The sequence below is a fragment of the Mus caroli genome, chromosome 13 (assembly GCF_900094665.2).
Source record: "Mus caroli chromosome 13, CAROLI_EIJ_v1.1, whole genome shotgun sequence".
NCBI classification, from domain to species: Eukaryota; Metazoa; Chordata; class Mammalia; order Rodentia; family Muridae; genus Mus; species Mus caroli.
The window spans coordinates 8,262,723-8,279,127 of NC_034582.1; the positions used below are offsets into that span (position 1 = coordinate 8,262,723).

The following is a 16,405-nucleotide window of genomic DNA, read 5'->3' on the forward strand; positions in this document are numbered from 1 at the left end:
TATATTGGATATTAGTCCCCTATCAGATTTAGGTTTGGTAAAAATCCTTTCCCAATCTGTTGGTACAGCCAGTGTTCTTAACCACTGAGTCATTTCCCCAACCCCTAGACTCCTTTTCTAATGGTTAACAATGAAATTTATAAAGGTAATTTAAAAAAAAACTAACCATTTAGAAAACAAAAGAGACTTTCCCAAGATCAAAAGAAATTAAAGATTCACTATACGTGGAACAAAATGAAGATAGGACCATTCATAGCATCTGTGACTTTAATGGAGATTCTCAAAAACCTATATCCTACAATTCCTCAATTATTAAAAAAAAATAATAATAAAAGAAAGAATTCTTATTGGAAGTGAAGAACACAGAAGCCCACAAAACAGAAAGGTGGAGCTCTGGAATGAGTCTAAGTAAAAAGAAGACAAAATCTGTCTTTCCTTTTTCTCTGTTACTGTGAGAAAACACACCTACTGAGGCATCTCCTGTGGAAAGGGAAGTTATTTGGCTCACAAGCTCAGGTACAGCCCATCAGTGTGAGGAAATCAAGATGGCCGAAACTTGAAGCTCCTGGTACATCACACCCACAGTCAAGAGAAGAGAGAAATGAAGTCATATATGCATGCAGTGGAAGCAATGTGACCTGTTCTCTCAAGGTCTCATCACTGTTACTTCCCTACCATGGTGGATTACAAACTGGACCTGGAGCCTAAAATAAACGTTTCCTTCTGAAACTCAAGGAAGGTGAACAGGTGTTGTGCTGGAAAGTTTTACGTCAACTTGATGCAAGCTAGAGTCCCTGGTGAAAAGGGCCGCTCAACTAAGAAAATGTCTTCCTAAGATCCAGCCATAGACAAGCCTGTAGGATGTTTTCTTAATTAGTGATTGACGTGGGGAGGCCCAGCCCATTATGGACCCTCACCCCTGGGAAGTCGAACCTGGGTTCTATAAAGAAAGCAGGCTGAGCGTGCCTTGGGAGGTTTGGTAAAAATCCTTTCCCAATCTGTTGGTACAGCCAGTGTTCTTAACTCCTCCTCTCCTCCTCTCCTCCTCTCCTCCCATACATTTAAAGTTCCTTTTATGTGGTCAGCCTGAACTACGGGTTCTCTAATGAAGTGCTTCATTTTGGAGAAGGATGGGTTGTGGAGCCATAATGTGTAGTCAGAAGCCTGGGAGTTTTTTAAATAGTCTTGAATAAGCTTGTGTGATTGGTTATTACATGTGTATTTTAAAAGTTTCTATTTGGTGAAATTGCAGTAACTTCAGCTTTTCTGATTTATGATCTAGAAGTTTCTGTTTTAAAAAATGTGTGCTTAGTACCAGCTTTTGGGGGTTGTTATCCCAGTTACTCAAGAGGCTGTGGCAGAGGGAATCTCAAGACAACTTTAAATGTATGGGAAGGCGAACCTGGGTTCTATAAAGAAAACAGACTGAGCGTGCCTTGGGAGGCAAGCCAGTGAATAGCATACCTCCTTGCCCCCTGCATCAGCACCTGACTCCAGGTTCCTGCCCTAACTGCTTTTGATGATGAACTGTTATATGGAAATGTGATAAATATATAAACTCTTTCCTTAAAATGTTATAGCTACTTGGGGGAAAGAAAATAATTAATAATAACACAAATTGATAATCATCCTCAAAATTATTATTATTGTGCAGATTTGGAGATTGAACCCAGGACTTCATACACAACTAGACAAACACTCTAGCACTTGGCTGAATCTCCAGACCTGCTTCTCCTTTAACTTGCAACAAATACCACTAAATTGCCCAGGCTGACTCTGAACTCCTTCCCCACCCCAGTCTGGTCTTTGTCTTGAGATTCCCTCTGCCANAGCCTCTTGAGTAACTGGGATAACAACCCCCAAAAGCTGGTACTAAGCACACATTTTTTAAAACAGAAACTTCTAGATCATAAATCAGAAAAGCTGAAGTTACTNCAATTTCACCAAANAGAAACTTTTAAAATACACATGTAATAACCAATCACACAAGCTTATTCAAGACTATTTAAAAAACTCCCAGGCTTCTGACTACACATTATGGCTCCACAACCCATCCTTCTCCAAAATGAAGCACTTCATTAGAGAACCCGTAGTTCAGGCTGACCACATAAAAGGAACTTTAAATGTATTCTAAGCACAAATTCTCTCCACAATGTCATCAATTCAACTTCTCATGGTTATTAAACATTGTCCACCGAAACATAAGTAGTTAGCTCTTTTGGTTCTGGCAGTCATAAAATACAATTTAAATCTTATCTCAATTGTTCAACAGCTCATACTCTGGGTAAAAAGCAAGTGCTGCGACAGCTAGCGTATTCATCTTTAAAATCTGAAGCCCAGAAAATACTATATTAGCATGCTAATGAGGGCACAAATCTTTACAAGCCTCTCACTGCCTGACATGGGAGTATTTATTCATAATAAAATTTTATGGGATACACAATTCCAATTAGTGAGCTTTAGGGCATAATCATAAAGCACCATTAATAAATGACTGGGCACTATGAAGAGACCCATGATGGCTACAAGGGTGAGTTCTGACAGAGGGCACCTTCTCTAGATGATACTACAGCTATGAGCTCACTTTTTTTGTAGGGCACCAAGAATTTGGCAAGTCAATTTCAAATCTCATTGTTATTAACTTTCTGAAGACATCATCTCATTGTACAAACTTGGGCAGATTGCTGAACTCTACTTTATGCTTTATGACATACGTGTGTATGTGTGTGCGTGTGCGTGTCCCTCAAGTCTGGAAAAGGGTATCAGATTCCCTGAAACTGGATCTACAGGCAGTTGGGAGCAATCCAACATTGGTGGTGGGAACTAAACTTGGACCCTCTCCAAGAGCAATGTGCATTCTCAACTACTGAACCACCTCTCCAGACCCTGACTCCTTTTCTTCGACCCTTTCCTAGGTTACTGTGAGGAAGTTAAGAATGATATAACTTCTCTATAGCTATGGGATGAGCCCTCTGAGGACAATACTCAGAGTTTGTAGTCAGTCCTTCTGTAGAAAGGACTCACTCACTTTGGCTTGAACTGAGTTGCTACAGTCAAATCAGTAGTATTATGAGCTTCCTGATCTTGGTTTATAGCTTGAATCTGAAATACCCTAATTGGACTCCCATTTTGAATGCTTGACCACCCCCCCACCCCCAGACTATGGTTCTATTTTGAAAACTGTGGAGCTTAAGGGAGGTATAAACTTGTTGAGATTTGGTCTTTTGCTCTGTATATGTAATGCTCAGTACTGGCCCCTAAGGCCTGGTTGCTCCCAAGGAATGAGAATGAGAGAATCTGCATGTAGACCCAAGTGATGCTAGGTGACCTTGCCCCCCCAACTTATTCCTGTTTGGTGAATAAAGATGCCTACAGCCTATAGCTGAGCAGAATTGAGATAAGCATGGCATGGGGTTCTCAGGCTTGGGCTCTGAGGAAAACCAGGAGGAGAAGGAGAGGGAGAGAGAGAAGGAAGGGAGATGGAAAACAATATGGGTTAGGTTAGTCATAAACACATTATTATAATTTGGGGCTATTAATGGGGAAGTAGATTCTAATAGCATGGAGGGTAGATATCTGTCCAGCGCTATTATAAATAAAAAGGTTGTATGTCTTATTGGTCCAAGGCAGGGTAGAAACCCTGAATTGAGATGAAATATTTTCTACAACAGAAATGGCCTGGCAGAAGTAAAAGCCCCAGCAGTAGGCCTTTGCATGGACCACTCCTTCCTGGTCCCACTCTGTTGACTCTGCTTCCCACCCTACAACCAGGATGTGAAGAGTCTTCACCACATGGTCCTGGCAACCTGTCCTACCTGCCAATGATAAATCCTTGAAACTATAAGCCAAACTAAAGTTCTTTCTGTCAGGCATTTTGTCAGAAACACAAAAGAGTTACTAACATCATATTCAAAAGCATGGGTCATTTTCTGTTATAAATGGTGTTTGGGAAAACAAATTAATCTTTAAGTCAGTCAATACCTTGCCAGCCTCCTCCTGAGGGTCAATGATGGAGCTGGGCTTCAACAAATTCTCATTGAAATTTTTATATTATCCATCACATCAATAATAACATAAAATCTTAAAAGCAATTTAACCTACATTATGGACAAGCTCCGGCATATTAAGTTAACATAGAAAAGCAACTGGGTTGGTGTGGTGGTTCATGCCTATAATTCCAGCACCTTAGGAAGCAGAGGGAGGAGGATCAGAAGTTGAAGGTCAACCTTGGTCATAGAGTGAGTACAAGGTTAACTTGGGCTACGGGAGATCTTAACTTAAAAATTAAAAACAAAGAGAAGCATATATAATGGTATAAATAAAATAAAACCATCTTTGTTTATATCCTAGGTATAGACCCACACAAACAAAGTCAACTGATCTTTGACAAAATCAAACATGCAAAAATATCCAGGAAGATCATATGACTGTCACAAAGCTGACAAACTTGGTAGCTTCACCCTTCTCTGTGCTGGCACACAGGAGGGTGCCCCTACAGAAGTAAACTGGACATAGTATCCTTCTGAGATTGGGTCATCTAACTGTGCAAGGTCATAAACCATGCTCCTCTTTTTAAGCTAGACAAGGAGAACCTCAACTCATTCTACAAAGCCCATCTCATGATGTATCAATTATTCATAATGATAGCTCCCTGGATCATCTTCATATCACAAAGGCCATAGGAGTAAAGATATTACTGCCACGTATTCTTGTGGCATAGCTGTTGTCTACTGAGTCACTCCCCTGAAAGCAAAGGCAGCACCTGTCCCCATAGCACGTAAGGTACTGCATATTCACTGCCCTGCTTGAAAGGAACAAGACAACATAAGTAGATTACAGAAGCAATGCATGATCAGATGCAAACACAGAACTTTCTCTCTCTCTCTTCCTTTCTGCTACCACTTCCACAGGACACGTTATACCTACACACCCTTGGTTCCCTTCCATCTTTTTATTTTTCCCTACAACTTCTATTCAGTGCATTCAACTTATATGCACATGGGCAAAGTGCATTCATAATTGTGAATAAACATACTTATTTTTTATTATCAGTATAGAATGTAGCCTCAAGAGAAAGACACTCTCTTTTTCAACACAGCTCAGAGTCCAGACTGAGACAGTCATTCACAACTTTCTGTAGAATAAATTCGACTATGCAAAACACGTCTTGTAAACATGTTTTCAAAATGAAAATAATGCTTTAAAAACAATATTCACCCTAAATTGATTTTCAAACTCGAGTCTCAAACTAACATTGCCTCACACAACTGCCTTAAAATCTATTAACTCACTGGAGATGTGACTCAATAGGAGAATGCTTCGGTCTCAGGTTCAAGACCTGGCACAACAAGAAATAAACATAGTACAATTTACTCCCTTAAAGGGATGGCACACGTCGTCCTCATAGTGCACATTCTGATCATAAACATATGTGTACTTAAATCAGGGCTTTGTTGATATTTTATTACAATCACAAAAATTCATGGAAGAAAATACAATATATTCAGAGTCAAAATCTGCAACAACAAAATCTATCATGATCCAGATGAAATTTGATCATTAAATTAGAAGCCTCCACAGTGTGAGTCCGTGTTACAGCAATGATTAAAGCTCTGAGTAGCACCTGATTCTCGCCCTGACCACCAGAACCTGTTCTTTGATGTATCTCACCCCCTCATCCAGAGGCCATTCCCTGAGTTAACTCTGGAACACCCACCTGACTGCTCACACCCTCCATAGCCTTCATCTTCATTGCTGGTCCTACAAGATGCACACTAGAAGTTTTACTGCTAAATTCCTACCTGAAAGAAAAATATCTCAAGGAACTTAAAAGAAATAGTGACATGTACTTCCTGGTCCTGTCAAAACTCGATCTTTCAAGTAAGGTGGGCAGGAAGTGTAGAAGAATATCTTTATAGTTAAACCTCTATAGTTCATTCTCGGACTCAAGTCTGCCTAGTTCAATAGTGCAGTGGAGGCTATACTACTTATAGGTCTTTTCTTTTTCTTCTATCTATAGGTCTTATTAACACTCTGTGAGAATGAAGAGGGAATATAGAGGATGAATCGCATTGTGAAAAGGTTGAACAAGTCCATTAGTATCCAGAATTACATGTCCTGTCAATGAGCTGCCTTCTCCATTGATACAATTACAGTTACAGCTATTAAATACCTGGTAGACCAAGCTAAAGCCAACAATCAAATCCACTGAGAAGCCTAACACAGATAAACAAAATATTCCTGAATTGCTCAGAAGCAAATGTCACTACTGGCCATCTCTTCAGTCATTTCTACTACCTAGAACAAATCTCATGTGACAGATGATCTTTAATTTATAAACAGGAAACAACCACTAGGCACAGCTAGATCAAAATTACCAGCAAAGATCTATAAGACAAAGAAATGATATGTTTTAAATGTTTTACATATTTCCCTGCTAAAACTCACCATTTAAAAATTAATCAAATCATTTTTAGTTCTTCTCCTAATAAACCACAATGTATGCCTCGGCCATCATTATGTATTTCTTCCCCTCAAACAGACTGGTATTAATTTAAGAAAATGCTGGCTGCGGGCTGCTGCCTTCTTTAGTTCTCTCAGACACAGACAATGGCTTAGGGGAAAAACAAAGGAAGCAATTTTGAAAGTCTATGTAATGATATCAACAATATTCAAAATCTGAAGGCTTTCCATATACCTAACTTTAAGGAAGTCTTTTTTTTTTTCGTATGTATCTATAATTGCTCAGTTTTACAACTTAATCAAGACATACATTTCTCCTCTAAGCATCCCTCCTCTAAGCATCCCTCCTGAGGCTCCAGGCTGCCTGGCTCTGACTCATGTTCTCCCTACAGTCATGATGTGACTCCATGCCACCTAATTGCACCATGTCAACATTCTATAAAAAGATATGCAAACAGATGTATTCTCGCTGCCTCCATGACCTTGGAAGAGTCTCTCAGTATGTTCAGGTGAACACACACTGAGATTCAACTCGCAGAGAAGTTATCAGAATTCAATCAAGGGCAGCATCTAGCGTTGCATTAACCCAGTGTCCAAGTTTCCAGGCCTTTTGAAGGCACTGGTGAATGGCTGGCCACAATCTGCTCCCACGGTTCCTCTCAGTCGGAGTGAGCATGGGACTGACACCCTTGCCCTCAACTGCCCTCACACCTCTGTGGTTTATATTCAACACACACTTATTTTCTGAGTCAGACACAGACAACCCAATTTCCAGCTTGCTGCGCTGAGACCTTCTGAACTCAGTGCACACAATTTTAACTTAGCTCTCATAAAAAAACCAAACCCAGAATTGTTCTTGTCTAAAGAAAATGCAAGGACAAAGAGTGGAGCAGAGACTGAAGGAAAGACCCTCCAGAGACTGCCCTACTTAGGGATCCATCCCAGCTATAGACACCAAACCCAGACACTATTGCTGATGCCAAGAAGCGCTTGCTGACAGGAGCCTGGCATAGCTATCCCCTGAGAGGCTCTGTCAGAGCCTGACCAATACAGATGTGGATGCTTGCATCCAACCATTGGACTGAGCACAGGGTCCCCAATGGAAGAATTGGAGAAAGAATGAAGGAGCTAAAGGGGTTTGTAACCCATAGGAAGAACAATATCAATCAACCAGACCACCCAGAGCTCCCAGGGACTAAACCACCAACCAGAGTACACATGGAGGGACTCATGTCTCCAGCTGCATATATAGCAGAGGATGTCTTATCTGGCATCAATGGGAGGGGAGGCCCATGGTCCTGTGGAGGTTCTGTGTGGCTCGGTGCCCGTGTAGGGGGTACTAGAGCAGTGAGGGAGAAGTGGGCAGGTGGATGGGGGAGCACTCTCATAGAGGCAGAAGGAATTGGATGGAGGGGTTGTGGAGGGAAAACCAGGAAGGAGGACAACAGTTGAAATATAAATAAAATAACCAATAAAAAAAAAAAAAAAACTAGCCGCAGGTGCCATTCTCTGCACCAACTCTCTCCCCTGAAACCACAAACCAAATCCCATCTTCCCTCCTTGAAGTTGCTTCTGCCGGCGGTTCTTTTGACATAGTAATGAGTAACTAGGGCAAAAGCCTTACTTTCTATCACGTGATCCCCATGATCTCCTACTCTCTGATGGGTTCCCCTGACTTACATGCTTTCTCACCTCCAATCCAAGTGTCTAGTATAGCTATGAAGATTCCAGCCCCGTCCCACAAACTCCTCCCTGGCCAAACTCCTCCCTGGCAGCAGAGGAGAAAAGCCCAGCCAAGAGCCTGGAGCTGACAAAAAAGTGACAGCAGATACATCTAGCTTCTAATTTTTCCTTATTCTCTGTGTCATTTAAGGAAAAGAAAAGAACTTTCATCACTCATGCCAACTCATGTTTGGCCTTGTGTTTGGATTCATACCTCAAGCCTTTTAAAGTCCTGCTCAGCATTCTATGACCTTCTCAGGGCCACCTGCATCTTATTCTGAAAGCAATGTGTACTGGTTACTTTTTGACACTGTAATACCTGACTTGGGCCACTTCCGTGGTTCAGAGGGTAAAGGTAGTTGCCACCACGTCTGATGGCTTATATCTGATCCTTGGGATCCACAAAGAAAACACTGGCTCCTCATGCTGTCCTCTGACTTCTACATGTTCACTGTGGCTTGCACATGCTTGTGCACACACACACACACACACACACAAATAAGTGCAATAAACATAATTAGACAAATGAATAAAATACCTGGCTGAAGCACTTTAAAAGCAGCCAGCTTATTTAGGTTCATGGTTTAGGGGCTATGTGTGTCATAATGGTAGAGACATGGTGGCAGGAACCTCAGGTGATGATGACTAGACCTGGCTCACATCTGAATGAACAGGGAGCAGAGCTGAGAGAGAGTATGGCAGGGATAGAAATCTCAGTGCCTGACCCCTAGTGAGCCCTTTTCTCCAGCTAGGCACTGAGGTGAGAGAATGGGAACCCAGAAGAGGAAATGTGAGAGACTAACACACAAACGCAGCAGGTGAAAGACCAGCGGCCTTTAGTCTAGCTGAGCTTTATCCACACAGGAGAGCTTGCTCTGAAGAGCTGTCTGCATTGTTTGAATGTGGGGAAGGCAGGTGCTAAGCTAATGACCCAAAGAGCTTACTGCAGACCTTGGCTCTCTGCTCTCTGCCTTTTTGGAACCAGGCCATCGATAAACTATGACACTCCTTAGACCATCTTTTCATTAATGCATCATCTCCTTTCTTCTAACCAGCCAGGCTTCTCTGTTCAATTCCTTGTAAAGACTTACAAGTACCTGGAAAACCCCAACACCTACCCTCTAGACTCAGACCCACACCCATGATACCTCTACCTCCCTAAGATCTATCGATCTATCTATCTACCTACCTATCTATCTATCTATCTATCTATCTACCAACCTATCTTCCTACCTATCTATCCATTTCTATCTATCTATCTATCTATCTATCTATCTATCTACTTATCTATTACTTACCTATCTATCTACATATCTATCTATCTATCTATCTATCTATCTATCTATCTATCTATTTATCATTTCTCACATGCATGGACAGACAGAGAGAACTGGACACACACATACACACATACACATACACACACACACACACACACACACACACACAAACACTTAAATAGAACCACTGAGGACTAAGTGCACTGTGAGAAGGGGTTTCACGGTTGCAGGTGACAATGCACTTTGTAGCTGAGGGAATTTCCCTACAAGCTGTGCTGCCCTTGACCTTAAGCTAAGTTAGCCTCTGAGAGGCAAAACCTAGAAGCAGGCTCCCAGCAAATCTTCCTGAGCTACTGAAGTGGCTGCTGATTTTCTAAAGACCCTGCTATATCTGTTTACTAAATGAGAAGGATAAGTATCTATTCAACAAGCTTCCCGAATATCCGGGTTAACATCATGAGAAAAGCACACTCAAAGATTTAATAGCACATAAAAAAATCACCCAGACAGCTCTTCTCTTATGTGTGGCCTCTGTTTTGTGTACATAGCTTACTGCACTTGTTAAATAATTCATGAGGCAAACCACAGCACTGGGTCACATGGAATGGTGGCACATTTTCATAATACCTGTTTACTTCGCTCAGTACAATTTCAACTTGGTCTCCATGTAAAATTTGAGGGAAAGGGGTCAACTTCATCATTTTCCAATAAATGGCAGATGACAGAAAAGAATCCTGAGAACTCTGAGACTGAGTGTGAGATTTAATCTTCCAGAAATATCGCTCAGGATTAGTGGCATTTTAAGAAGTTTAACTTCATATATTCTCTCCTCTCGCCCAGTTTGTTTTGCTTGATGCTTCTTATGTGTGTTAAGTAGATGAAGATGTTCAGTTCTTTTTCTGGTAGTTAAGAAACTAGAGAAAAGCCTTCTTCTTAGGAAGTGGTGAAGTGGAAAGTTACAGTGGGCAATGAATGTGTGTTCTCTACGTTGGGTGATGCTAATGCTTGCCATAGACCCATTCCTAGGTAAGGAAAAGCCTATCATAGCAAAGAAAACAGGATGTTTCAGTCTGTGAGAAACATTTCTTTTCTATCAAAGGTAGTTAGCCCAACATGGGCCAATATTTCCTTAACCCCAGCCCACACCACCATTCTCTGTGCCAATTAGCCAATTGTGAAGTCAAGCACTCACCAATGGGAAGAGACACAGTCACAACCTACTCAATGTTGAAAGACAGAGGTCATTCTGCCCAGCATGCTACCTAGCAGGTCTGCATTCTGATGCACCATTTTTACAAAAAGAAAATGCTTTGCTGAATTATTTTCAGTTTGGTTGTGTGTTCCTTTTTGCAACATCAAGATTATTCTTTTCCCAGCAAATACATCAAAGCTAGTGCAACATGCCAGGCTCGAGTACCAACCTCCGTTGTTCTTCACCATGCTCTCCTGAAGGGACAGTGAGACATTCATCCATGTGCCCATGCAGCAGTCGGAGAACATCACCGCCAATGAGATATCCTGCAAGGGTTAAAAGTCATTTATATTTATAGTATCATGGCCAGATGCTGGTGGCCAGACAGAGCATCTGATACAATCGTCTAGTTGCACAGACACAGAGAAACATTGGACTAGAAAATGGTGTTGGGCCTGTGACCAAATCACAAAGCCAAATGGCAGTGGCTGACACCTTGAACTCTGTGGTTTGATATTTTAACCAGAGGGTGTGGCCTTGGGCTCATAAACATCACCATTAAATACATAAAATGTGGGGCTGTAGAAACCATTCAGTCAACGAAAAGATCCCTGAGACTCACTGGTTGACCAGCCTCAACTTATCAGTATGATCCAAGCCAATGAAAAGACCAAATCAATCAATCAATGGAATGAACATGAGCATGTGTACCTGTATACCTACACACATGCAAACACACATGTGCACACATACACATGACAGAAAATAAACAACATCCATCCTCTTCACTTCTAGCCTCCACGTGCATCTACATACACAAGTTACCCCCTGCCAACACACACACACATGTAAACATTCATACATACAAAAACAAGTACTGGCTCAGATCTGAAGCTATTAGGCACAGGAATATGAGAAAGGATGCCATTAGACTAACTGAGTGGTACTTCAAGGTCCCACAAATGGGGTAAGCAGCCCTTAGAAAGCTAGTGAAATCACAGAACTAGCCAAAGTTGACAACACCATGAAAATAAGAGAAGATGAAATCTAACACGGGCTTCACTTTTAAATAGCAGTTTAGGCAAATTTTAAAATGTCATGTTTCTGCATGATAGAATATCAGGACATGAAAGGTCTCTAATTAACCATCAGCTCATTATCACAATTTCAGGGATAAGCATCAACTTTGTATCAAGGACAAGCCTTTTAATTAAAGTGGATCTCTTACCTTGGGCTGCTTCACTTCCTGAGCTGATAGGGGCCACGCTCCAGAGGGTCTGCTGGAAGGCAGCATCCACATGCCAGCTGCTGTTGCCATATGACAAGTGCTGCAGCGAGAGGCAAGAGGAGGCATTGCTGTGAGCCTGGTACAGGAGCTCTGGCAGCCTGGTGGTAACACTGCTGATTTGGAAATGTGTGTGAGGGACATGCACTTCAGCCTGTTCCTCCAATGTTAAGACAGTAGACAGGCATGGAAGCACAAAGCTGGAATCTCAGTACTCGGGGAGTATCCTGAGTTCAAGACCAGCCTAGACAACATGCTCTGACTCAAGATAATTAAAATATGATCAGGAAAAAGAATAATAGAAATTACTTTTTTTTTCTAGTTTCCTTTCTGTTACTGTAATGAAATATTCTGACCAAACGCAACTTAGAGGAAGGAAGGATTTATTTGGCTTACACTTCCAGGTCACCATTCATTGGGGAAACTTGGTACAGGGACTCAAGCAGGAATCATGGCAGGTGTTGCTTGTTGGATCTCTCCCCAAGACCCATGCGTGGCTAGCTTTGTGAGTCAACCTAGGACCACCTACCATGGGAATGGTGCTGCCCATGGTGGGCTAGGCCCTCCTGTATCAATTCCAAATCAAGGCTATCCTCCATAGACAAGCCTGCAGGCCAATGTGCTCGGGAAACCTCTCAAGTGAGACTCCTTCCTCAGGTGATTCTAGGCCGTGTTGAGTTGACAGGAAAAGCCAACTAGAACACTCTGTGTATCATAGACATTTTTTAGGTTTACCCAAACAGTGATTGACATCCCAGCAATCAGAAAACACACAAATGAATAACAAATGCACTGAGAAAAATTATGTATAGGAAGAAATTTTGTCTTAGGACTTATTTATAGATAGAATAGTGTTAAAGTGGATGCCTGCAACTATCACTCACTCTCCTACATATGATACTGGGATAGTTGATTGACAAGCAATGATGTGAATAGAGCCCTTCAGCTGTTGGCTGCAATTTGATATCAGAGCCAGTAGATGGTGATAACAACTCTCAGCAACAATTTCACTCTTTCGCTTAAACCAAAACCACTGGGTAAAGAAACTGTAATTCACATATACTTGAGAATTTTAGTTGTTCATGATGAAGAATTATATTATGGTATCTGCATGAAAACGGATCAGTATGAAGGAGAGCTGAGACAGACTGGAAGACAAACATGTTATGTTTTCTCTGAAAGGCAAACATGTGCACTGAAAGATGGGATGCATCCATGCACACGTACATGTATGTGCACATACAGGGTATGAGAGAGGAGGAAAAAATCTAGAAGAAGGGAAGAGAAATGAATATAGGAATACTCTTCATGGGAGCAGGAGGAGGGGAGGTAGAGAGGAGGAGGGGTCAACAAGTGGAGAGGCAGAATTGGGGCAGATGCAAATAGAAGGATAACTAAGTATAAAACATCTGATATCTGTGTATGAAAGAAAATGTCACAATGAAATCCATTTCTTTGTATGCTAACCAAAAATCAATTATAACAAGAGACTCTTGAAGCTGACAGTGTAAAATATGCATCTCAGCCTCATCAATAACTGCACCAATCAATAGATTCAAAGTTTCCCAGGAGATCATTGGGTTTACTAATCATTTTCTCCCCTCTCTAGAACCCCAGCTGTCACTTGCCTTCATGAAATTTCTGAGTCCTTTTAGGGTCACCATTCCTATGTCCAGTCCCCCCTGAGACTCCTTTCCTAACTTACTTTTCTTTCTTATGATGTGGAAACATTTTCAGTGCTAACAGATCAGCCCTATCCCATCTGCTCCATCAATACGAACAGTATGTTTTCCATGGTGATTAGCACACAACACAGTTCTTTGATTCATTTCTTTTTCCCCTTTAAGCTGCCTGATACAGGCTCACAGGGGTGTCTCTCACCATCCAGAGAGCTTGATACTCAATAAATGATGAAAAGATGCTAGTCAGACCTTTAAGATCAAAACGGCAAAACCTTTATCAACAATTCTTATTCACTTCTTTTTGTAAGTGTTTGTCGTCTGTTTGGATGCATAGGTGAACACTCATGTGTTAGAGGCCAGACACTTGTTGGATGTCTTCTTCAGCTGCTTTTCCATGTTATGTTTTTGAGACAAGGTCTCTCACTGAACCTAGCCCTTACCAATTTGATTAGCTGGCTGGCAGGGAGCTCCAGGAACCTTCCCACCTCCACCTCCAGCTCTGGAGCTGCAGGCACATACCCCGTACCTGGCTGACTCTGTAGTTGCTGAAGATTGGGACTTAGGTCCTCTTGCTTGCACAGCAAATACTTTAATCAGTGAGCCATCTCCCCAGCCCCCAATAAAATCTGAGTTATTTCTATGTCAGTAGCTTAGTAAACAGAATTTTACACACACACACACACACACATACACTTGAAAAATATATACATACTTGATATATATATAGATATATATAGATATAGATATAGATATATAACCATATATAGTTCACCAAATCTTCTGAAAAGAATTCACAAACTAAAGCTTATATTTTATTTTTGCTGTAAACCAAGTGAAAGTTCATACATGGTCATCTGTTAATTCATCACGAAGTCATTCAATGTGTTGTCTAAAACATTGTGCTAAATATTATCAGAAAAAACTTCTGACCCCAAGGGTACTTGGAATCCTATAGGGGGAGATAAGTAAGCAATATAAAACACCGTGGATTATCTTAATGTGTAAAGTATATTAAAATGCTTTTAAATTTGATTATCAAAAGAGAACATTTCCAACCAAACAGCTGATACAGCCTTCCATGCAGAGCCTGAAGGGGACACTGATTCCATGGGGAGAGATGGGAGTTCCCATGCCAAAGGCTTTAAGATTACATGACCTGACTACTTGAGATACAGTGTCTCTAAGTAAGTAGATACAAACTTCATATTTATACATATATAATATAATGTCAATGGTTGGACTAGAAATGTTTTAAAGATAATAAAAATTTTATAAGCCAGTTTGGATTTTTCATTCTAACATATCAGGCTGCTTGGCAGGGTTGTAGGCTAGATCCTTAAAAATACCTCTGATTATGGCCAAGAAATGACTGCAATCTAAGGGTAGAGTCATGAGAATACAAAGAACAGTGCAGAATCCTCTCTTTGAAGCTTAGGACACATACTGAGGAGGGAGTTAAGGACAGACAGACAAAGGCTGGTGCCAGATCAAGGAGCTCAAACTTGAGGCAGCCAGGAGCAACTACAGCCAAAATGGGGAACAGGTGACCTGGAGAACTGAAATGTGATCCTTAGGTTACATCCAAAGGCAAAGAAGAGTCACACACAGGAGAGAGGGGAGGGTACTGTGTGGTCTGAGTCACACACAGGAGAGAGGGGAGGGGACTGTGTGGTCTGAGTCACACACAGGAGAGAGGGGAGGGGACTGTGTGGTCTGTTAGGAGTTCTAACTATGTCCTTAAGAAGGTACTGAAGCCATAAAGAGTTATTTAAACAAAACCTACTCTTCAAAAGAAACCATCTCGGTGTGCATTGCCTCCTGAAATCGTCTACTTAGTTTAGCTGCTTAAAAACAGCAAACTAGAAATCTGAGTAGGAACAGTGCCAAGTCAGGACCGTTGCTATTAAATATTCAGAAGGCAGCAACAGTCCAATTACTGAAGAAACCAAGATGAGTAGTAGTCCTTAAAGCAAAGGTGGTTGGTAGCAGAGAGTGAAAGCAAAACTAGCCCTAGGCTCAACAATACAGCCACCAGGGCACCCACGTGTAAGATGGCAGTGTTAAGTCACAGGAAAGCCACAGTGTCAGGACTCAGGGCACCTGGCTGCAATCAAGTCTCACCTTTAACCTAATGTTAATTACTTCAGCCTTTATTAGTTGTTTTCTTTAATATGTGTGTGTGTGTGTGTGTGTGTGTGTGTGTGTGTGTGTGTGTGACCTACAGAGGTCAGAAAAGCATGTTGAATCCTCTGGAATGGAGCTGTAGATGGTTGTGAGATTAGGAATTGAACCTGGATCTTCTACAAGATCAACGGTGATCCAAATCACTGAGCCATCTCTCCAGTCTGTGACTTTTCTCCCATGTGTTCTGGAAGATAGACCTCAGGTCCTTATGCCTGCTCTGCAAGCCACTTACCCACTGATCCATCTATCTTAGCCCATGAATTTTAACCTTTAAAATACAGAACAATCAGTTGAGCAGTTTGTCAAGAGAAATAATAAAAAATAAAGTTTTCCAATTTAGGAGCAGTAAAGTAGGGGCCCATAAAAACTGTGGACCCTAAAACTATGAGTGAATATAATATTATATGACAGAAACTCAAAATCACAGAGGCCTAAGTGCCCCGCAGCTCTCCTGGGATCTTAACCCAAGTCCCATAGAGCTAGGTAAATCATGACCCTTTAATTTCCTTTCTAATCCTGTGGATTTATTTGTTGCATTCCCAAAGCTGCTTGTGACAGCAGGTCAGGATCCTTTATCAGATTGCCAGAAGGTTCCATG

At 41.4% G+C, this 16,405-nt stretch overlaps 1 protein-coding gene across 11 annotated transcripts in view; it reads right to left on the minus strand.

The window, feature by feature from the left end:
* Positions 1-16,405, minus strand: part of Ryr2 (ryanodine receptor 2) — a 562,694-nt gene that overhangs the window by 306,132 nt on the left and 240,157 nt on the right. For all 11 annotated transcript variants that reach the window (XM_029468301.1, XM_029468299.1, XM_029468302.1 and 8 more), the window contains exons 9-10: positions 11,885-11,984; positions 10,886-10,982 (exon numbers count right to left, since the gene is read on the minus strand). In XM_029468301.1, coding sequence (XP_029324161.1) covers positions 10,886-10,982; positions 11,885-11,984 — 197 coding nt within the window. The remainder of the gene's footprint in view (positions 1-10,885; positions 10,983-11,884; positions 11,985-16,405) is intronic.